The 24,768-nt window shown below is 42.6% G+C and overlaps 1 protein-coding gene across 1 annotated transcript; it reads left to right on the top strand.

Moving 5' to 3' along the window:
- Positions 1-18,942: 18,942 nt before the first annotated feature.
- LOC113700716 (putative late blight resistance protein homolog R1A-3) lies at positions 18,943-22,722 on the top strand. Its single transcript, XM_027221172.1, has one exon. It carries the CDS (start codon positions 18,943-18,945, stop codon positions 22,720-22,722), a length of 3,780 nt encoding a protein of 1,259 aa, XP_027076973.1.
- Positions 22,723-24,768: the final 2,046 nt, after the last annotated feature.

Here is a 24,768-nt window from a genome sequence, read left to right as displayed (position 1 = left end):
TGAATAACAAACCATAGGTTAGTAGGTATCCAAATAAAAAATGAATCCGCATTTTCATTTGTATGTCGCCAAGGATATTCCCCACAAGCGCTCAAGGATTTTCCATATTTCCATTTGTACGTCGACAAATTCTTTTCCACAAAGACTTGAAGTCATCGTCATTTTATTTCGTACGATTTGTATAGTTCCTTCGTACTTCCTAAAAACACACATTCCAGCACATCCGCAAAATCTTTCCCACGACGACTTCTTGTCATTTTTATCACCTTTGTATTATAGTTCCTTCCTACAAACATAGAACAGTGACTTAATGCTTTTTTAACTTGTATAAGTGAAACCACCCATCTGATCTTGCTATATTAAATAAAGCAATAATACTAAAGAAATTCGAATGGAGCATCATCTTCTTTGTACTGATTCATGTTTACTATTACTTTTCTTATTCAGTTCTATTCTTGTCACCAGCCAATTCCCATTGGCAGCAACAAACAAGCTTATAATTATTCAAATGTCATCTGTATTGAAAGAGAACAATGTACTCTTCTTCAACTCATACATGGATTGACAGATGAATCAAGTTATCTTAGATCGGAGAAGACTGTTGTTCATGGGAAGGAGTTGGTTGCGATAAAACCACTGAAAGTGGTTTGAATCTTGATCTGTGCGATACGGGGCAATTCTAAGATGATGATAATTACTACAAAAATTGCTTGGGAGACCAATTAAGTCCATCTTTGGTCAAGTTAACCAATTTGTGATACTTGAACTTGAGCTTGAATAATTTCTCAAGAATCCAAATTGCCACATTCCTTGGATTGTTGAAAAACTTGAGATGGCTCAATCTCTCCAGTGCAGGATTTAATGGTGAAATTCCCGCCTGAAGAGGTGATTTTTGGCGGGTAGTTGAACCGACTAGAATCAGGCTCCTCTGAGATGAAGTGAGGTATATTCTCGTGTCCGAAATGAGTGGCGGGGCTTCTCCCCTGGGATCACTCCGACGATCAAGTTAGTATGAGAACGAGAGAAAAGCAATAATGTTGTCAAATGAACAGTACGCTTACTTGTTAGGAGTACATGAGGGGTATTTATAGAGTGAGAGTGGAGGGCAGGACGGAGGTCTTACGCCGGTGGGACCCATGCCCTGCCATTACGGCTCTGCTCCCTGTCAGGCGGCCTGACTCTGACACTGTAGCCTTCTGGGTATGATGACGGAGATCATGGTGCAGGGGCCATTAAGTGCCTCCAGTGCTTTTCAGATAAAGCACTGGTCCCAGTTGATGTCAGGTGGCTTGACATCATCAGCGTGCAGCTGAGGTGGAGGTGCCGAGGTCACCTGCACGGTAGACTAGGGATCCGACCGAGATCAGACGATATGCCCAAGACTCGGGTGAGCTCTGATGAACGACGAGGTAGGTTCACCTCGGGCACACGGGGTGGCCGAGGTGAGCATCCTCAATAAGCCCCCCAAGCCTCGGGAGCTCCGGGTTAGGGAGGTAACGAGGCTTCCTTGTACCGAAGTCGTAAAGAGTCAGGGTCCCGAAACTGCTCCGGAAGATGCGGGGACGAGACACGTGGGCGAGTCAGTTGAAGGGACGTGGTCACTGGTAACCGTCGCGTCGTGAAGTAGTGGGACGTTTCGTGCAGAGGGTGTCAGTCGAAAGGACGGGGCATTAATGAGGAGAGAGGGGGGCATGACGTTTTGAATTCGAACGTGGCTGTCCTTTCGCATTCTTGCCGCCTCTTCGGATTCTCGCCGAATCCCTATAAATAGGGGGTCCTTTTCACCACATGGCCCTTCACTTTATCTCTCAGCCTTCGACTTGTAAAACTCACGAGTGTTGCCGAGATCAATCCTGCCATCCGAGATCCCAGCCGAAGTCATCCACTTCGTCCAGTTCCGTAGACAATAGTAAGTACCCCCCTTTCTTTTCTTATCTCGTCTTTCACTCATGGCCAAAACAGCCAAAACCCACAAAGAAACAGTGACACCGAGCTACCAGACCGAGGTGAGGTCGGATCCTGAAGAAGTGCCGTCGTCTAGCTCTGAGGGGTCGACGCCGAGTTCTGAGGAAGGATCAACCGAGGTGAGAGCCGGCGAGACGGGCTCGGAGTTGGAGTCATCCGAGATGAGCGAGGGTGGCTCCGAGGTGGTCTATAACGAGGAGCTCGGCGTTGCGGTACCACGCGACGAGGGCGTGGAGGAGCCAGTAGCTCCAACGGGTGCAGCCAACATCGACTTCGGCAAGATGCCGAAGTTCAGAAGTCGAATAGGACGAGACATGGCCGAAAATGTGTTGAGTAAGTACCCTTTTCGGCCGCATTATGCGATTAGACCGCCCGGACCGGATGACTCGGCCGAGAAGCCCCCCATGGGTATGGTGGCCATCTACGTCCAACAGTTGGAGGCCGGGCTGAGGATGCCGACGTCGAGATTCTTGAGAGACGTATTTCGTCACTTTCGCGTGAGGATTACTCAGCTCACTCCGAACGCCGTCCGCATCCTCGTGGGCTTCGAGATGTTGTGTCGACATCAGGAGGTGACTCCCTCTGTGGATCTCTTCCGCCGATGCTACACTCTCAAGGCGCATGGGACGGACAAGGGATGGTTTTATATCTGCAACCGGAACAATGCCATCCCGAAGTTCGTGATTGGTGCTCCCAGCTCGATCAAGAATTGGAAGCGCGACTTCTTCTATGTATCCGTAGTGGACTTTCCCAGGGATTTTTGGTGGAGGCCAATTAAAGCGAAGGCCGACCCCTCCGCAGGGGATGCCGAGGTGGAGGCCTTCCAGAAGCTGATGGGGTCAGGACTTCGGATATACAGTCTGGACTACCCCGAAGCCGTGCTGGTTGACAGGGGAATCAGTCGAGATTTGCTCAATCCTGACAAAACTCCCTTCACTTCCACCAAACTTAAGATTCCTTGTAATTTTCTTTCATAGCTTTGCTTTCACTTCGACTAAGGCATATGATAATATTTGTTTCTTGTGCAGTGACTAAACTGTCCGATATCGTCGTATCGGGCTCGTCCGAAGTGGCCAAGAGACAGAAGAGGAAGAGCTCTGACGAGACATCGGCACCTCCGTCGAAGAAGAAGTCAACAGGACAGGCTGCCAGGACTTCAGCGGTCAAATGCACCCCCACTTCGGGAGGCCAAAGCAGCTCGGCCGCCGCGGCTACTGGGTCCACCTCGTCTGTGCCAGAGGGAGTGCCCCTTGGAGTCGTCACGGCACTCCCGCCTCCTCGTGGCCGAGGCAAGCAGTTGAAGCCTCCGGTAAATGCAGTCTCGGGGACCTCGCTATGGAATCGTTTCCATAGCCCCCCAGTATTTCTCGGGGAGGAGAAGACACACCCTGGCGAGCACTGGTGTCCGAACTGGAAGATTACGGTCAACGACAGGTGTAGCCATCCTCGGGTTGCTCAAGAGCTAGTGATGCACTCCACTTTGCCAAGGGACTTGGAGTTCATAAAGAAGCTGAGCCCAGCTGAGATGGATCAATGGTTCAAAGCCTCATGGTGACCACAGCTTCCAACTCAGCCTTTGTGGCCGAGATGGCACACCGATACTGTGCTTTGGTCGAGGAGCAGGACTCCGGAAAGCTGCAAAATCAGATCTCCAAGTTGGAGAAGAAATTGGCGGTGTCCGAGTCTGAAAAGGCCGAGCTTCAAATGCAGCTTAAGGAGGCCGAGGTGAAGGATGAGGAGGCTGTGGCTACTATCAACAGCCTCAGATCGGCCCTCGAGGAAGAGCAGAAGAGGGGGGACGAAGTGAAAAAGTCCCATGAACAAGCTCTCAAAGGTGCTGGAGCCTCGGCCGTGGACGCCTTTCGGAAGTCTGAGGCCTTCACCAAGGATCTCGGCCAACTACTCACGCCGAGCTTCATGTTTGGCTTCACGTCAGCTATAGACGAGGCTGCAGCTCACCTCCCCTCCGAAGCCTTGGAGTCTTTGAAAAATCATGCCAACTACAATGAGGACTCCAAGGATCTATGCGATCGGATGGCCGAAGGCATCCAGGCAGGAAGGAACCTGGCCAAAGTCCAGAACGAGTTCAACAAGTGGCTGTCCGAACTTGACGAAGTGTTCGAGGAGGATGAAGAAGCTGGAGAAGAAGACGCTGGGGAAGACGAAGCCGGAGGGGACATCGGCGAAGAGCATGGAAGAGAAATTCACCCCGGCGGAGAAGAGGCCGGAGAGAAGACTGCCCAGGAGGGAGTCGAGAAGGGGGTCTAGGCTCGTGGGCCTTATAGGGGTGGCCGAGGTGGAGAGTGCTTAGTAGCACTCCGACCTTGGCCTTGTATTCTTTGTAACACCTTTTTTCCGTTGAATGAAAGTCTATTTCTTCTCATCTCAACACTTTAATTTCTTGCTTTGACTTCGTCCCTTGCTTGTCCCCCTTATTTTTTAATAGCGTAACATCGATGTTGAAAAATAACATAATATCCGAAGTCATAACTTGATTAAAAATTCAAGCATAGTACAATTTGAGGTTCTCGGCGTGCCAAGACCTCGGCACTAATGAGCCATCTCGGTAACTCAATTTACAATATCCCTGAAGGTCAGACTGCACAACTCGGTAAGGGCCTTCCCATTTCGGGCATAATTTTCCTTGTGGTTCAGCTCTGCTGACTGAGTTTTTTCTAAGAACCAAATCTCCAAGCTGGAATCTACGGTGTCTGACGCGGGCATTGTAATAGTGTGCCAGTGTGTTCTTGTAGGAAGCTATCCGGGCTGAGGCGAGGTCCCTTCATTCATCGGCGAGGTCGAGATCCAGCTGTGTCTCTTCGTTGTTCACCTCGGCGGCATATGCTGCCAGCCGAGGGCTGGGGGTAAGGATCTCGGCAGGGATGACAACCTCGACTCCGTAGGTCAAAGAGAAGGGGGTCTCTTGCGTGGCTGACCTCCGCGTGGTCCGATAAGACCACAGGACACTGGGGAGTTTTTCGACCCAAGATGTTCCAGCTCGGTGTAGTCGGGTCTTGAGGCCATGCAAGAGAGTTCGGTTGAAGTTTTCTGTCTGACCGTTGGCCTGGGGGTGGCCTACCGAAGTGAAATGTTGTTTGATGCCAAGGTTTGTGCACCAAGTTTTAAAAGGGTTCTCTGCAAATTGCCTTCCATTATCCGAGATGATGACCTGAGGTATGCCGAAGCGGCAGACGATGCATTTTTAAAAGAATTTTTGAATTGTCAGCCCGGTGATGGTCCTCAGAGGCTCAGCCTCAACCCACTTGGTGAAGTAATCCACAGCGGTTACCAGGAAGGTATAACCCCCGACGGATCTGGGGAAAGGACCTATGATGTCTGTCCCCCATTACTCAAACGGCCAGGGTAAAGTGATGGGAACCATGAAGTTTGCGGGCTGGTGATGCTCTGGTGCGTGGACTTGGCAGGAAAGGCAGCCGAGAACGAGGTCCTGGGCGTCTTGCCGAACTGAGGGCCAGAAATATCCAAGAAGCAAAGCCTTCTTGGCTAGCATTCTGTGGCCGACGTGAGCTCCACACAAGCCTTCGTGGATCTCGTGGAGGACGTGGCGTCCTGTTTCGGGAGTGACACACCTCAGCCATGGGCCGAGGTAGGAGCGTTTGTACAGCTCTCCATCGCGGAGAGCGTACCGAGCCGCCTTGCGTTGTATTTTCCTCGCCTCGGCTCGGTCTTCGGGGAGGGCTCCCTGACCCAAGAAAAGGATGAACGAGGTCATCCAGGTTTCTTCAGAGTGCACGGGGCAGGCTACCTCTTCCACGTATCCTGGTTCACTCAGGACTTCCACTAAGACTGTTTTGTTGAGGTCAGAGAATGATGTGGAAGCCAGCCAGGATAAGGCGTCGGCTCGCTTATTCTGGGACCGGGGTATTCTTTGGATTTCGAAAGACTTGAAGTACGCAGTGAGTTGGTGAACTTTGGAGAGGTACCGTTGCATGGTCTCATCCTTGGCCTCGTATTCACCAAGAACTTGGCGTACAACGAGTTGGGAGTCACTACGGACGTGGATTTGCTGGGCGCCGAGCCTGCGGGCCAGCTGGAGTCCAGCAATTAAGGCCTCGTACTCGACTTCATTATTGGTGGCTGGGAAGCCAAAGTGGAGGGCGTAAGAGCACACTTCTCCCTGAGGTCCTTCCAGGAACAGTCCAGCTCCGCTGCCATCCCCATTAGAGGACCCGTCTACGTACAGCGTCCACGGGGAAGGGGTGGATACCTCGGCACTGGCGGAGGTGGACTCTGGACCTTCCGTGAAGGTCAGCTCAGCCAAGAAGTCGGCTAAGGCTTGAGCTTTTATGGCGGTGCGCGGCTCATACGACAGGTCATATTCTCCCAACTCGACAGCCCACTTGATAAGGCGACCGGAAGCCTCGGGTCGCACCAATATTTGCCGAATGGGCCGGTCGGTCCTGACGGAGATGGGATGAGCAAGGAAGTAGGGCTTCAATCGCCGAGCGGCGTGGACTAGCCCCAGCACCAGTTTTTCCACCTGAGTGTATCGAGTCTCCGGTCCGCGGAGAGCTCGGCTGACGTAGTAGACTGGCACTTGGGTGCCCTCATCCCGGATAAGAACAGCACTGACAGCCTCGTCGGCTGCTGAAAGGTAGAGGTAGAGTTTCTCCTCGGGCCGAGATGAAGCGAGAGTGGGTAGGTGATGGAGGTATTGCTTCAGCTTGTCGAAAGCGGCCTGGCACTCTTCCGTCCAGGCAAACTGATCAGCCTTCTTGAACACCTTAAAGAAGGGCAGAGCTTTCTCAGCTGATTGGGACAGTAATCGATTCAGCGCGGCCAGGCGTCCATTCAGCCGTTGGACTTCTCGGATGTTCCGAGGTGGGGACATGTCCTGAATGGCCTTGACCTTGTCGGGGTTGGCCTCGATTCCCCGGCGGGAAACCAGATACCCCAAGAATTTTCCCGAGGTGACACCGAAGACGCACTTCTTGGGATTCAGCTTCATCCTCGAGTCTCGCAGGACACCAAAGACTTCCCTCACGTCTGACAGAAAGGATGAAGTGGCGAGACTTTTGATGAGGATGTCATCCACATAGGCCTCCACATTGCGGCCGATCTGATTCTTGAAGAGTCGGTTGATCAGCCTTTGGTAGGTTGCCCCGGCGTTCTTTAGCCCGAAGGGCATGGTAGTGTAACAATAAGTACCTCGGTCGGTGTAGAACGCCGTTTTCTCTTGGTTCTCCTCACTCATTCCTATTTGATGATACCCTTTGAATGCATCTAGGAAGTAGAGGACTTCATACCCCATCGCCGAGTCGACGAGGGTGTCTATCCTCGGCAGAGGATAGCAATATTTGGGGCAGGCCTTGTTGAGGTCGGTGAAATCTACACACATTCTCCATCCACCGGTGTCCTTTTTGACCATGACTGGATTGGACAACCAGGTGGGATATTGGACCTCGTGGATTATCTTGGCCGGCAAGAGCTTGTCGACCTCATCCGATATGGCCTTGCTACGTTCGGGGCTGAAGTGCCCTCTTTTCTGCCGCACAGGTCGGGCCTATGGGCTAACGTTCAGTTGGTGAGTCATGAGTTCGGGTGGCACTCCGACCACTTCATCTGCGGACCACGCGAAGACGTCTCGGTGGTCCTTGATCAGGGAGATCATTTCTTCTTTCAGGGGTGAGGGGAGTTCGGCCCCTACTTGGACCACTTGGTCAGGTTTCGCTTCATCCAAGACCACCAGTTCCACCTAATCCCCGGGCTCAAGCCTGTTGGGTTCTCCTGCCTTCTGAGGGTCGATGCAGTCTATGGAGATGACCGCTGGCCTCTTTTCTTCTGACCTCGGTGAGGGCCGGGGTGTGACTGCTGCTTGAATGGTGGCGAGGTAGCATTCCCGGACGGCGCCCACGTCGCTGCTCACCTCGGCCACCCCCGCAGGTGTTGGAAATTTAAAGCTCAGGTAGTAGGTGGAGTATACGGCTCTCAAGGCGTTGAGCGTGGGCCGGCCTATCAGCATGTTATAGGGGGAGTCTGCTTTGACCACCGCAAAACTGACAGGCACAGTTCGGCAGCGTGCATGACGTCCGATAGTTACCATCAGGGTCACCATGCCCTCCGGGTGGACGACGTGTCCCCCGAAACCGACAAGGGGAGTTCTGACCGGAGTGAGTTGGTCCCGAGTCAGCTTCAAACTCTCGAAAGTTCGGTAGTACAAGACGTCTACCGAGCTTCCGAGATCAACATAGACCTTTTTGACTATGTAATTATTGGTAAGGACTTCAATCACGAGGGTCTCGTGATTGCTGGAGGCTGCAGGGACAGGGTCATGGGGTCCATAGGTAATCACCTCGGATAACCTGGAGCTCGATTCGGCCACCTCCATATCGGCTTGGCGGTAAGTCCTTTTTCGGGAGTTTTGACTGTCTCCTCCAGTGGGGCCACCTGAGATGGTGTTGATCACCCCGGCAATGTTCGGGCCATAGCCTGGCGATCCGTCGCGTGGGGGCCTCTGATCCCCCTTTCGGTCCTCGGGACTTCGGCATTGAAGCTTAGTGTCCCGCCTGTCTTCTCGGCGAGGACCTCGGCTCTCCCGGTGGGAGGCGTTTCGGTTGAAGGTTCCATCCTTGCGGACAAACTATTTCAAGTATCCCTGGCGGATCAGATTTTCAATTTCTCGCTTCAAGTCGTTGCAGTCTTCGGTCTCGTGCCCCACATCTCGGTGGTAGGCACAGTAGAGGTTGGAATTCCTCTTATCCCTTCTTCCTGGGATCTCAGGAGGAGTTCGGCCGAGGTGATTCTGCCTCATCACAGCCAAAACATGGGATCGGCTGGAATTGAGGGGTGTCAGCTTGGCGTCCGAGGTGGACGATCTGCCTTTCACGATCCGGTCGAAGACACTCCGGCGGTCTCGGGGTTGGTTTGAAGTGCCACTTGGGCCTGATTCACCTCGGCCGGTGTCTTTCCTCCTCCGGGGATCTTGCCCCGTACGAGATGCTTGGGCTTCTCGCTTCATGCGATTTACATCTTCACTTCGGATTCCCTGGTCCACTCTTTCCCAGAGCTCCCGAAGTGTATGGGGGTACTGTCGATGGATTTCAGTGTTGAAGATCCCTGCCACTAACCCGTTGGTGAAGGCAGCGATAGTTACCTGCTCATTCTGATCAGGTATCTGCACATTCTTCTCGTTGAACCTTTGAACATACGAGCGAAGTGACTCGCCTTGACCCTGTTGCAGGTTCAAGAGGTAAGCAGAAGTCTTTGTGATTGGTCGAGACGACACAAAGCGGTGGATGAATCGGTCTATTAGCTCATCCAGGGAGGAAATGCTCCTTGGTTCCAAACTCCAGAACCACTTCCGGGCAGTCCCGTGTAGGAAGATGGGGAAAGCCCGACAGATCACGGCGTCGGGGACGCATTAGAGTCGGAATGCGGAGATGAAGGCGCGGAGGTGATCCTCGGGGTCACCTCGGCCGTCATAGGTGTGCAAGTTTGGAAGCTTAAAGTTTGGGGGCACCATCTCCCCGTTGATGTCATCTGTGAAGGGCGGGGCCCGCATATAGTTAGAAGCTAAGCCTCCGGGGCGCCGGGGCGGGTCCTTGGCTTTTTTCCCTAGCAGTCCCCGGGAAAACGCCCTGGAGATGGAGGCAATTTTAGAGGTCGCCTTGGAGGAGGCGCGCCTAGAGGTACTCCGAGAGAGACGCCCCTCATCGGAGTCCTCACCTGAGGGCACTTCAGGAGACTTCGTCGGTCTCCTCTTGGAAGATTCGGCTTTTTCTTTCCCCTGTCTTTTGAGGTATCTTCCTAGCTCCTCAAAAATGTTGGGGTTGTCTGATACGAACTCGGCCATCTTGGCGATGGCGTCCTCGTTGTTGGACTGGGTCCTTTGGGACCCTTGTTCTTCAGAGATGCGGTCTTGCTGGGCTCCCGAGGTCTGCCCAGCCCCTGTTGAGAGAAATCTTCCGCTTCTAGAGCGCGTGGATCTCATTTTAGTAATAGTAGTCTCGTTCCCACAGACGGCGCCAATTGAAGAGGTGATTTTTGGCGGGTAGTTGAACCGACCAGAATCAGGCTCCTCTGAGATGAAGTGAGGTATATCCTCGTGTCCGAAGTGAGTGGCGGGGCTTCTCCCCTGGGATCACTCCGACGATCAAGTTAGTATGAGAACGAGAGAAAAGCAATAATATTGTCAAATGAACAGTACGCTTACTTGTTAGGAGTACATGAGGGGTATTTATAGAATGAGAGTGGAGGGCAGGACGGAGGTCTTACGCCGGTGGGACCCATGCCCTGCCATTACGGCTCTGCTCCCTGTCAGGCGGCCTGACTCTGACACTGTAGCCTTCTGGGTATGATGACGGAGAGCATGGTGCAGGGGCCATTAAGTGCCTCCAGTGCTTTTCAGATAAAACACTGGTCCCAGTTGATGTCAGGTGGCTTGACATCATCAGCGTGCAGCTGAGGTAGAGGTGCCGAGGTCACCTGCACGGTAGACTAGGGATCCGACCGAAATCAGACGATATGCCCAAGACTCGGGTGAACTCTGATGAAGAACGAGGTAGGTTCACCTCGGGCACACGGGGTGGCCGAGGTGAGCATCCTCACCGCCATTTATGAATTCTCTCACATTTACAGTATTTTGATCTTGGAGTTGCAACTGAAATTTCCTTCTCAACATGGAATTGGTTGAAGACTAAGGATCTAGAGTGGACTGCTAGGCTTTTTTGCCTAGAAGTCCCAATCTTGTCCTTGGTGAACCGTAAGGCCGCTCAAATTGGATTATGGGCAATTAACTTGTTTCTTTCACTAATAACACCAGACTTGTACAGTGGTCTACTTTTCATCAATCCTTATCTTTCGCCAGTTAATTTTATTTGACCTCAATGGACATAATCCAGCAACTCATGGTCCCTTCTTGGCTCCATAATGTTACTGGCTTCCATGATCTTTGTCTTAGCGCTAATAATTTTTCTGATCCAATTCATGGCCTATTTGAGCAAATGACCTCTCTAGTTCATCTCGATTTGGAGGAAAACCACTTTGATGTTTTAACGCTGAAATCACTTTGCAACATTAGTAGTCTTACCTATTTTGATCTAAGTTCTAATGACTTGCAAGAGTCAATACCAAGTGAAATTGGTAAGTTTCCAAAACTAACTAGGCTGGCACTGTATTCGGATAAGTTACATGATTCCATACCGGGTATTACCGACAAATCTTTGGTAGCTAATGGAGATACAAGCATTGGACATTGCTGACAAGTCACTAACCGGTGTATTATCTGGAGACCATTTTGCAAAACTCGGAGAGCTAAAGTTATTGGAGCTATCTGGAAACTTTCTTGCTCTGAATGTGAGCTTCTGGTGGGTTCCTCCATTTCAACTGCAATATATTCTGGATGTCATCCATCAGAGTAGGCTTGCTATTTCCAGCTTGGCTTCGGACGCAAAAGGAGGTTGAAGTGTTTTTTTTTTTTTGAAGCAAAATGAGGTTGAAGTATTAGTCATGCAAAATGCGAGCATTTCGGACATCAAACCCAGCTGGTATTGAGTGATTTGTTATGATATTAGGAGCTGTTTGGTTCGAATTCCACAATCACTATTACTATTGGTATCATAGGGCAGTCAATGATAATGGATTTTGATAAAAATCTGTAATATATTTGTTAATGTGGAGTGGGTTTTACAATTTTATTATTTTTCTTTTTTATTATTTCTTTTTTCTTTTCTTTTTTTCCATGTGCTGAAACCAACAGAAATTGTGGCATTTTGTTTTCTTATTTTTAAATTTAAGGAGAATAAGGTGGGTATTTAAGGAGAATAAGATGGATAATTAAGATGATTTCCTAGTGACAGGTGGTTAATCAGAAAACCCATAAAAGAGGCCTACCATTCCCATTGATTTATTCCTATTGGCCCCGAACAAACATCATATATGGGTATAAGTGACTTTGAAACCCATAGCAGGGGTTGAGAACCATTTACCAAACACCTCCTTAGAATTGTAGATCTCTCCAACAACCACCTAATTGGTAACCCCTGGAGAGTTCAAACAAATGAAGAAGAGTCATGAAGGTTATACTAAAAGCATAGTTCAAAAGTCCAGCAAATTGGATGGATGTCTCAAGTCATTTCCATTTTATATTTACGCTTTAGATCTTTCAAAAAATTTTCTTACTGGGCAGTGGACATATTCCAATGCCTGGTGTTGATCAAATTGTAGCATCTACTGATCAACTCATACTCAATGATAATAATTTCACAGGTAATATTCTGGAAGAATTGTGCAAGTTAAAATATTTAGAATATCTCGATCTGTCCAACAATTTTCTATCAGAAAGAGTTCCTTTGTGTTTAGGAAACTTAAGCAACTTGTGGGTACTAAACTTGCCAAATAATAGTCTATGTGGTCAAATTCTAAGTTCACTAGGTTGTTAAGAAGAAAGAGTTTTGGGGAAAATGTTTTCTCTTTTTCAATCACAAATGTCACAATGGTATGAAGCCTATATGTAGGCTTACAATAGGGTAAGATACAGTGAATCTAGACAATTTTATAAAATGTTAGTTATCTTAATTAAATCTCTAATTGATCTATAGCAAAACTAAGAAGATATTTACAACCACCAACCATCACCTAACAGCCAACAACAAACAATTTATTCCAACATTCCCCCTCAAATTGGTGCATAGATATCATACAAGCACAACTTACCAAGTGAGTTGTAGATGTTTCTAGTTGGCATAGCCTTCGTGAGTACATTGTATAATTGATCTTCAGACTTCACAAATGGGGATCGAAACGGATCTTCTGTTCCACTTCTTGTGCTACTATTTGTTCCATTTTTTATTATATTTATATTTCTCCTTCATAAATATTATGTTTTATTTCTTTTTTGTTTCTTTAAGATCAAATATCTATTAACTAAGTAATACACAAAATTTAACAAACTCAAAAATTCAAAATGCATAAAAAAATGAGATCTTTTATGAATTTTTTGCTGTATTTTTTAAGTTTCTATTATATATTGCTTTTTGAGGTTGTTGTATTTATTTTTCACTTAGTTAATAGTTATTGAATCTCAAAAAAATAAAATAGAAATAAAACATGATGTTTATGAATGAGAAATAGCAATAAATGAAAAGTGAAATAGAGAATGATACAACAAATGGAACAAAAGATCTGTTGCGAATGGGAATCGTATCACTTTATCTTCAAGATTTTGTTTGATAAAGTATTGATCCACCTCAATGTGCTTGGTACGATCATGTTGAACTAGATACTGATATCAACCACTACTCTATTATCACAAAACAAATTCATTTCTGATTTTGGAGTAAAGTCGATATCTGTTATTAGTTTCTTAAGCCATAGAACTTCACATACACCCTTAGGCATTCCTCTAAACTTTGTCTCTACACTGGACAATGCAACCACTTTTTGTTTCTTATTCCTCCAAATAATTAAATTACAACCGACAAAAGTGAAGTAGCCTAAAATCGATCTTCGATTTGTGAGGTCTCTCGTCCAATTGGCATCAATGTAACCATCAATGTTGAGATGATTATTCTTGGAAGATAAAAGACCTTTCTCAGTTGAACCCTTCAAATATCGAAAGATCCACATCATAGCTTTCATATGCCGATTACTCGGAGAATGCATGAACCGACTGATAGCACTAACAGCATATGCTATGTTAGGATGAGCATGAAACAAATAGATCACCTTACTAACTAATCTTTGATAGCTTTTTCTATTAGCTGGCTTCGGATTTAGACTTTTCCCAAATCTGTGGTTTTGGACAATCGGTGTGTTAGCAGGTTTACAATCCAAGAATTCAAATTTTACCAAGAGATCAAGTACAAACTTTCGTTGAGATAGGAAGATACCTTGTGCCAACCTTACCACTTCAAAAATTGAATAACTTGACTTCAATTTGAGGCCAAATAAATACTTTTTCATACAAAATGAGATATTTCACATACAAGTTAAGGTACTTTTTATACAAGTACTTTTCTTACAGTTGTTAATTATGTTAAATTTATGATCAAATAAAATTCAAGTGGATGGCTTAAATTACCTTCTAATTATACATTTTTTGAATAATAAATTTGCAAGAAATGAAGCTCATAATAATCACTAACTGATTTTTTAAATTTATTATGCTAGTCATAGTGGATTTGAGATCAAAGAAGCATTTTTAGTTTACAAAATTTGTATTTTACATTCAAATTGGAGTATTCTTTTTTTTTTTTGTTACATTACTGAATCAATTTAAGTTCATACTAATTGTTAGTTGATTATTCTAGCTTATGGTACTTGCTAATGTTGAATTCAAGATTGAACAAATATTTTCTTAATACCAAACCAATACTTTACGTACACAACTTAGGTAATTGTTAACAATTAAGTGATTAGTATTTAATTTCGGACACTTGTGCACCTTTATATTCACCAGAGTGCACATTAATGTTCACAAAATTACGCTTATGTAAGTTGCTTATATGTATGAACAAATTATTCGATTTAGGTGATATTGGAATATGCTTCCCTGCCGGTCAGAATTTGCACATCCTCAACAAACTTCAACCCTTAACAAAAATTCATGAAAAAAATTTAGTATAATCTGAACAAGAACTGGAACTTGCTTATGAAAATCAATCACACCAATTAAAAGATTACCACTAATGATATTTGAATGAGAACAAAGTCCTAGATAAGAAAAACAGAATTTCCTTTGTTTGTCTGGAAAGCAGTATTTATTTCGACTAGAACGAAAGTTTCCATTTAGGCAAGTTCAAAAATTGGATAACTTTGTACAACAATTATTGACCTCTGAAATTCCCCTGTAAATGCTTCTAGTATATCACCAATTATTCCAGCAATGGACGGTAGGGATGTGATATCAAACTTGGGCAATAGATAATTGTCAATTAGGTGAGAGATAATAAGTATTGAGTGACTTTCTCCCTGATTTAGTTCTTGGGACTTGTTTTGATGAGAACATAGGATCCAATGATTCATATTCAAATCATACGAGAGGATTCGTTGAAGAGAATGTGGAAGTTCATCAAATCAGTCCCTTCCTTAGTTTAGCCTTTAGTTTTAGTTATTGATATTAGTTATAATTGTTGTCTTTTGTTCCAGCCGTTTATTTCAATGTTGATTATCAATATTAGTCTACTGAATAGTATTAATTTGGGGTTAACTTGATTCATTAGTTTGGTTAACTAAACGGCTAGGTCATGTTAACCATAGTGAGCCAATTTTGAGTTAGTTTTCATTAGTTAAGTTGATTTAGTTTTTTAGTTCTAGCCGAGTTAGGGTTAGTTAAGTAAGTACTAGTTTTGTTAGATTTTTGAGTCTTTGTAAAGGCTATAAATAAGCCTAGTTCAAACATTTTTTTTAAGATGGCATGATGAATTAAGAAAATTGCAGCAAATACTTTGTGTTTCGCGAATCTCTTGTCTAGGGGTGTGCAAAATCGAAAAATTTCGATTTACCGACCGAATTCCAATTGAATTCGGAATTTTCAAAATCGGTAAATCGGAAATCGGAATCGAATTCGGGTTTTCCAAATTCATATATTTCGAATTTGGTTCGAATTCGGTAATGGAGTTTTTCAAATCGGAATTTCCGATTTCGAATTCACAATTCGAAATCAGAATTCGAATTCCGATTTCGATTTCAAATTCGTTTTTAATATATAAATATATTTTTTATACATGTAATATAAAATTTATACTATATAATATTATATAAAATTTATATTATATAATATAATATTATATAATAAATTTTATATTATATAATAATATATAAATTTTTCTGAATTCGGTGAAATCGGAATTTACCGAATACGAATTGGAATTGGAATTGGTGAATTCGAAATCGAATTCGGTCGAATTATCAGATACCAAAATTTCGAAAAATTCCGAATTATCGATTTCGAATTCTATGCACACCCCTACTCTTGTCCACAAGTTCTAAATTTGAATACTTGAGAAGATTCTTAAGTTTTTAATTAATTTTTCAATCTAGAAGCACACTAAATTGTGACGTCACTCTACCTTTCTAATATGGTTTCGAGCTGTCCTTGATCGTCTAGAATCCAGCCTCCAAACTTTGATACCAAATTCTAGATCCTTGGGACTTGTCGTGTTATAGGATGCGTAGTGAGTCAAACACGGGTCATATCATGTTTGGTTTGTAAAAAAGTTTTTATATTTTCTATGAATACATTTTTCAATCATTTTTTGATGTCACACATATCAAATTGTTATATTATATTTTTCTATAAAAACTCCAAAAAAAATAGAAATGTAAGATGGATCGTTTATGGAAAAGTTGGTGGGGCGGTAGGTAATGGGTGGTGACAAAGGGAAAAGGGGAAGGAATTCTTTTTTTTTTTTTTTTTTCAACAAACGAAAGGGGAAGGAATTCATTTTGGTAGAAGTTGAATGATCTTTCGACCTGGACACTTTGATAATTTTAATGTTGGTTGAAAAGTTGCACACCATTTTTGAATATTGATTCTTCCAGTTTCCACATCTTAAATTCTCTCAAATATTTAAGATGATGGGGCAATATTTTTTTTTAAGGTGTGTTTTATTTCTTCAATTTTTACGTTTTCAGCTAGAAAAATAAATGTTGGAATAATATCTTGTATTTAGTCACGGTTTTTTTTTTCATTATTTTCTGGTAAATAATTGTTAGTTTACTAAGCAAGCTCTTGTTGCAAAGATGATTTTAGCAATTCAGCCTTGATGATGGCTTTCATGCTATCTAATTGTCATACTTTTTGTCCGGCCTCCACTAGTAGTCTAAAAGGATGTAATCAAGTTTTTTTCCTTTTGACAAGAGAATTACAATTAAAAGTTTATTTTATTGCTAAGTTGGCAGGATTTGTTTGGTGAGTTCGGGTTTGAATTTTTTAAGAAATGTTACATGAACAATTGTAGTCCCAATGGGTATAGTTGATCGGAGTTATATGTCTTGATTTTTAGGTGCTCTTAAACTCCTAATTAAGTTGGTGTTCACAAGCATAATGATGGTATTCTGGAAAAATACTTTAAGATTCTAGTTTGCGTGTTCTTTAATTTTATAAATCCAAAAAAAAAAAAGAAAAAAAAAAGAGAGAGCAAAACGTCCAACCCAACATCTATGTGCCTTGTACTCTTCCTTTTGTACCTAAGTTAGTTCCATCCTATTGTCCTTAAAGGAAATACATGGTTAGAATAGAATTTCATTTGGGTAAATAGCAAAACAAATAATGCATTTTTCTAATGGGTGTTTGCTTAATATCTACTAGTAGATTGGGTATATGGCCAAGGCATCATAGTAAGTATCTTGTCAGTGTTTGCATCATTTTAATAATCTCAGTCTTTTCTCCTTCTGGACTTCTGGGGAGCAATTGAATTAATAAATTGATCTTCTACATAAAATCCAACTGAATTAATAAAAGTGGAACAAAAATTAACATAAAAAATTAATGTGACAGAAGATCCGTTGTGATTCAAACTATTGGTTGTATTGAAATCGGTTTAGTGGACTCTAGTCAGCAGTCATCGTCGCTTTTCCATCATGTCGTTGTGCGGCAGGCTGCATTAGGCCCGGAGCCCGCTGCATCATAAAGTCTCCACCAAAGCAAAAAGCAAAAGAACAAAGAGTCTCGCCAACAATATTTGACTATTTTCAGGGCGAATAGAAGATACAATAATGGAGATACCCTCCCGTAGTTGTAAATATCCTAAATACTAGCATGCAAGCTCATAAGATGTTTTCTTATGCTTTGCAAAAACCAGGAATAGTCAATAATATAAAACAGTTAGTTACATATAAATTGTGAAATTCATTCTTTTATACAAAAACTTACTATTGGTTATACGCAATTTACCGCCACAACTTTGTCCCTAGTGAAACTTATAATAGCGTATTAAAACCTACATGTCGTATTACATTGGTCACTCATTTGTGACTTATGGTAACTCTTCCTCACTTTAGACTTTTCCAACACCTGGAGGAACTTTAAGCCTCAATTTTTGGTGTTCGAGGAAGATTTGTACTTTTCCAAAATTTTACCATACAAATTCTACTCTTGGTGACTCTATGGACAAATATGTTTTGGTCTTTGACAAGTTTAGGTGAATTTTCAGTAGCCTCTGCTTATCATTTTATTCGTCTTTGACAAATAAGTGTTGAAGTACATTGTCGACAGAAAGCTAAAAATGGGCAATATATGTGGAAGACTTTAGAAGCCTGAAATTTGGATTACTAATTTAACGTGTTGGCAAACACGCTCCGGAGATTATTTGCCTAAATATATTTGTTTATATCATTATTACTGTGTTTGGATAGGGTATTATTTAAAATATTATTTAGAATAATTACTGTAGCACTTTTTGTGATGTGATGTATGTGAGATAGAACGGTAATTGGGAAGATAAAAAACTGTATTGAAAATTGTAATGGTGATAGCAAATATATTTGACCAAATAATATGCTGTCCAAACAAACCCTGTACAATTTTCAATACACATTTTTATTTTTTCAATTATCTTTTTATCCCACATACATCACATCACAAAAAATGTTACAGTAAAAATATCTCAAATAATTTACAACCCAAACACACTATAAGGGGATGCTATATTTCTTCAATTTTCATGTTTTCAGTTGGAAAATTCAAATGTTGGGCTAATATCTTAATGTCAGGCAAGGTGATTTTTCATTAAAAAAGGGTGAGTTTTCGTTGTTATGACTACTAGTTTTTCCGAGAAATTAGCCGCCGAAAGTAGACAAAAGCTATCTCGCTTAGGCTCCGGGGTGGGGACCGTCTGTGTCTCTACCAACACAGCAGCAGGACAAGACAAGAGTCTCGCAACTTGCAACGGGAAAAGAAGGAAAAGTCTCGCCTACAATATTTGACTATTTTCTGGTCATGAGAAAGTTGTAAACCTTGAACTAAAGTTAATTCAAGAAACAAATTTGAACTCAGAGTGAATAGAAGGTTCAACAATGGAGATATGCTGGAGCGGTAGCCCCAGTTGCTTTGAGTTCGCTCTCGATTATCTGGGCTGGATCAATGAGGCATTCCCTTCTGAGTTTAGTGTTGCTATCAGCGAGCTGGAGAGGGAGGTGAGACTATTACAAAGCTTTAATCTGTATCTGACAAAGTGTAGGAGGAGGAGGAACCATGAAACCTGTTTGGAACAAGATGAGAAGGAGGTTACTTCTTTCAGAATTCAAAATCTGATTATCAGGAGAATGCAAGATCTTGAATTTGCTTGCAGCGAACGCTTGATTCATTCTTGTTCAGCTGATTTGTCTCGGCTCGGAAGTGAGCTCACCAGAGTCCGGGAAGCAATCAAGTTGTTTTTCGAGACACATATCAAGGAACCGTGCATCAACTTTTTGTTGGAGTATTACTGGCTGAGAGATCCAGAACTAGTTATTGATTTCATTGATTCGGTTTCAAAGGCTCTGGCTAAAATGAATGGATTCCATTTCCATTTCGGAAAGAAGCTAATGTTGTTGAAAAGCTTCATTCTCTTTGCCATGCTTCGCGGTGTCAAGGGTCAGCAACTGATAGATCTCTTGATTCACGCTGAAGTGATGGCTATCAATGCATTACACCTGGCTTCTCTATGGTACTTTCACACAGATAATGAAGTACGGAATCAAACAAAACTTCAAATGTCTCGACTAATAGATGAGAAGATTAATCCTGGTGATCCCCAGGTCCGAGAAACTTACATCCATGTCTTGACTGCTGCAAAGTTATCGAGATCATCAGACATTTCAGCTCTGGAGAAGAATAAGCATCTAGTAGCTGACTTTATGGATCATCTCGTTCAGAATACTGCAGAGCTACTACAACCTTGTACCAATGCTCCAGTCCTGATCATGAATCAAATGCTCAAACTTGTTGACGGGCTAAGATTCCTGACAATCCTCCTCAGGCATCAGGAGAAGTTCAAGGATCTATGCCATGAATTGAAGAATCTTATTGGAGTTGTGGCCTGTGATGCAGCGGTTGTAATTTTTTCTCTTTCTGTGAATCAAATCGAAAAAGGCTTGGCCAAGGAAACTGATCTTGCTCTTTTTCATTTGCTTAAAGTGCTCAAGTTTATTAGGGCAGAAGTTACCGATCCAGTAACATCAGTATCAGGATTTGGTTTTCCTAGGACTAATGAGTTGGGCTCTATGGATTTTTTCCTTGAAAATCTGAAGGAACTAGAAATTTGTAACGAGGCTGATGATTCAATTGCATTCCCGAAAGATCAAATCCACACAGTCCTGGAAGATCTCGTATTCTTAAGATCTTTCCTTGTCAAGATAGCAGACCAGCGCAACTGGAATGGAAAACTCCAAGCTCTTTGGAGTCGGATTATGGAGGTCGTACACGGGGCAGAGTTTGTCATTGACTCTATCGTGGCTGGTGATAAACATGAATATTTGGAAAGAGTTGCCAGAGATATCCAGCTTTTGAGGACTGAGGCCCGTGAAACCTATGATAGCACGAGGCATGACTGTGGAGCTCAGAGAACTAACCAGAAATCTTTCCGCATTGAGTCAAAACGTAGCATCCCAGTGTTGAATGAAGTTCTGGTGGGTTTTGATGATGAGGTAAAGACAATTATTCATAGTCTTACCAGGGGTTCAAAGCTGTTGGATTTTGTTTCAATTGTGGGTATGGCTGGACTTGGTAAGACAACATTGGCCAATAGAGTTTACAATGATCCATTAATTTTGAGCCACTTTCATAGCCTTGCTCGGTGTACTGTTTCTCAAGTGTATAGCATGCACAATTTGTTAGTTCAGCTTTTATGTTGTATTTCTTCTAGAAGTCTTGATGAATATCTTGAGATGGATGAAAATGATTTGGCTCACGAGCTGTACAAACTTTTAAAGAGAAATAGGTATCTCATTTTTTTGGATGATGTGTGGGAGATTAAGGCATGGAATTTGGTGAAAAGTTCACTGCCCGATGATGCTAATGGAAGTAGGATTCTCTTCACCAGTAGAATTCAATTGCAATTCAATCCTGATAGCAGGGCTCACAATCTCCGTCAGCTTACCGAAGAAGAGAGTTGGAAATTGCTGCAGAAAAAGGTATTTGGCAAAGAAAGTTTTCCGCCGACACTAGGTAAAGTTGGATCTCAAATAGCAAAATTATGTAGGGGCTTACCTCTCACAGTTGTCCTCGTTGCTGGAATTCTTGCTAATACTGCAGAAGACTGCTGGAAAGAAGTTGCAAAGAGTCTAACTTCCAGTATTGTTCTTGATGATGAATACGGCATGACGACACTAGAGCTGAGTTACAGTCATTTATCGGATGATTTGAAGCCATGCCTCCTTTACTTTGGTGCATTTCAAGAAGACGAAAATGTTCCTGTCCAAAGGTTGTTATGGCTTTGGATCTCTGAAGGCTTCGTGCGGAAGACTGAAGAAAAGAGCTTAGAAGATGTGGCATATGACTATTTGAAGGATCTGGTTGATAGAAGTTTAGTCACGGTTTCCGAACAAAGAACTATGGGTGGTGCCAAAGCCTGCCGGGTTCACGATTTGGTACATGAGTTTTGTGTGAAAAAAGCCAAAGAAGAAAACTTTCTACATATTTTGCATAGTCGGAATGATTGTTGTATTCTTACTGGCCCAAGCAACCCCCTTCGAGTTTGCAATCGACGTGCCAGGAATTTGATGATTCGGGAGTCAATGCCAGAATTTCCCAGTGCACGCAGTTTGTTATCGTTTAAGGAGGATGGTTTGGGGTTTTGGTTACCTAAACTTCTAAGAGTGTTGGATTTCGGGGAATTGGAGTTTGTTGCATATTTTCCGATGGAAGTATTTTTGCTTGCTCACTTGAGATACTTGGCTCTTCGTATTAGAGGAGTAAATTTCATCCCAGCTGCAATTGCTAACCTCTCGAGGTTACAAACTTTTCTGCTACGGGGAAACAACTATGATTGTTTGTTACCCAAGACTATCTGGAACATCAAGACATTGAGGCATCTATGGACTACAGATCCTGATATTGGTTTTATGTTTCCTGTTGAAAATCTTGAAGTATCCCCAGGTTTAGATCATTTAGACACTTTAAGCCTTGCCGTTGATCCCTCCTCTCAAAGCTTGCAAAAGACACTGGCAAAGTTACCAAGCATCCGCAGGCTAAGATGTAACATGAAGAAATCAAGCGAGGAAACTACAAGAATTGGCAACGGGATTCTTGGGTTTGACTGTTTGAGTCAACTAGAATCACTTACTCTGCGTCATTTTGGCGGATTTGGATTTAAATTCCCATTGAATTTGAAGAAGTTGACACTCCGAAAGACTGATCAGCCATGGAGTGAAATCTCAACAATTGGAAAGTTGCCCAATCTTGAAGTGCTTAAATTACTCTTTTACTCGTTTGGGGAAGAATGGGAAATGAAAGAAGAGGAGTTCCCTAAGCTCCGAGTCTTAAAATTGATAAACTTGCCGAGCTTTCGCAGCTGGACTGCATCTTCTGATAATTTTCCCCGTCTTGAGAAACTGGTTGTCGACTGGTGTCCGAACTTGGAAGAGGTGCCTTCTTGTTTAGGGGAATGTCCGACTCTCGAAATGATTGAGGTGAGAGGGTGTCGTGAGTCTGTTGCAAATTCAGTGAAGCAAATTCAACAAGAACAAATAGATATGGGAAATGAGGCTCTAAAGATCTCAATTGAATATTGTGTTCATGCGCGGAGTTCCAGCAAAGAAGAAAAGAAGAGTCAAGTCCCTCAGAAACAGAGTCAAATCCCCTCACAACGTGTCTAATTCAAATTTCTTGAAAGCAATTTCTGGAGCTTCCTTTTTTTTTTTTCCCTTTTTGTTTGAGTTGATGCAGCCAGTCTCAATTCCTTTTTTTTTTAATTCTGCTACGGATTGATATGATGCTTCTAGTTGGCTGAGCACAAGTCTATATGCAAGATACACTTTTCCATCTCTGTATTTCAGTCAGAGTAGTACAGAAACTTTTAAATTGCTTCTATTTTTCCTCAACAAAGAACCATACGCTCAATTAATTAATATGTTAAAGCATCCCCTTTTTTTTGCAACAAATATTAAGAAGAGACAAGAAAAAAAGGAAAAAAAAACTTGGTTATGTTCCTTTTTACCTTTGGAAGTATTGTATATAAAAGGAGTTACATATTAAGTGGGAAGGAGTGCTTAAATTAGGGACTTGAACTCCTCTCCATTGGACTTGAACTCCTCTCCATTTTCTACAATGCACATCTGGTGGATTAATTCAACTTCAAAAGATGATGTCCAAATCCCTTAAAAATCGGTCGTCCTCCTGCACGCTCAGGTCAAGTCCCTTAAATTAGTTCTTTCTGTTTTCTTCTTTTTATTCTTCTTGTTGTGTAATATTATATTTGTTGTGATGCTGGATTTCATTTTTTCCCCTCTTCTTTTTCCCCCTTTTCCCCCCAAACTCTGCTGCTATTTAATTGCTTGCCATGTTATTATTTTTGTAGTATGTGTATTACTGTTATTATTAGTGTTATTTGTATTAGAATATATAATTTTGTGGTGTTGCTACATTTCTTATATTGCTTTTGTTCTCTTTTTTTCCCCGGTTTCTTTTTTCCCCAAATTCTCTTGCTATTAAATTGCTTGCCATATTATTATTAATTTATTATTGTATTGCTATTATTATTATTATTATTAGAATATTTAGTTGTACCACTATGTTGTTTTCTGCTTTTTCCTGAATAATAAGTTGCCAAAAATAAAATTGCCCTTGCAAAAATTCTTTATGAATTGCGGTACTTTTGAGAGGTCACTGATGAATCGTGGGATTTAATAAATAAATAATAGAATTTCGGTGTGTTATGAGTTAAATATAGGTGCAATCGGCTGATAAGGATGGCAATGGGGCGGCCACCCGTCCCGCTGAGGGCTAATAGGGCTAGGGTTGGTGTGGGAGGTGGGGTCGGGGTGGGGGGAATTCCCCCCCCCCCCCCGGCTTAGAAATGAGGGCGAGGGACGGGGGAGTGTACTCCAACCCCATCCCCCGCCCCCCCATCGGCTTTAAAAAAATAAATAAATATATGTATGTATATAATTATATATATAATATATAATTTGATTAGTTACAAACTTATGATAATGATATTATTAGTTATATGTATTATATAATGTATATTGGTATATGTAATATAATTGATATTATCAATTATACTAATAATTATATATATGTACTACTACAAATTATTAATTGGTTATACTAAATTTACTAATACATTTATACTGAATCCCTAATTACAGTTAATACAATAACATTTTTTTCTCAAAAAAAGCACAAACAAAATAATGAATTAGTGATTATATTTGTGCCAAAAGTGAAAACTTGACTACTTTAGTTGTATTTATTTCATTATGTTGGATTGTATTCAAATAACTTTTGTTTGATTGTTTTTATAAGTTTCAATTGTGAAATTACAATGAATAATAATTTGATGATGTATTGATATTTTAGTATTTGATTATTTGCTAAAATTTAACTATAATAAAATTATATAACAAATTTTTATTAACCCCACGGGAATACCCGCGGGGGAAGTGGGGCGGGGCGGGGCGGGGCGGGGCGGGGGAATTTGTAGGCAACGGGGATGGGGATGGGGGAGGGGTTCCTCCTTTTTCTTGAATAATAGTTTGCCAAAAAAATTGCGCCTGCCAAAATTGTTTATTATTACGTGGTACTTTTCCTTTTTGTATATAATGCTTACTTCTGTTTTGCTCTTTTTTTGTGGTGGTGCCGCATTTCTTACAAGTTTTGCTCTTTTTCCCTTCTTTTTCCTTTTTTTTCCAAAAACTTTG

Source organism: Coffea arabica, chromosome 7e (genome assembly GCF_036785885.1).
Source record: "Coffea arabica cultivar ET-39 chromosome 7e, Coffea Arabica ET-39 HiFi, whole genome shotgun sequence".
NCBI lineage: Eukaryota > Viridiplantae > Streptophyta > Magnoliopsida > Gentianales > Rubiaceae > Coffea > Coffea arabica.
Note: the sequence above shows the minus strand (reverse complement) of the source record. Positions and strands in the feature narration are given on the sequence as shown.

Bases quoted from the DNA above. Each gene is read 5' to 3' on its own strand.
- LOC113700716 (XM_027221172.1), top strand. From the start codon at position 18,943: ATGGAGATATGCTGGAGCGGTAGCCCCAGTTGCTTTGAGTTCGCTCTC.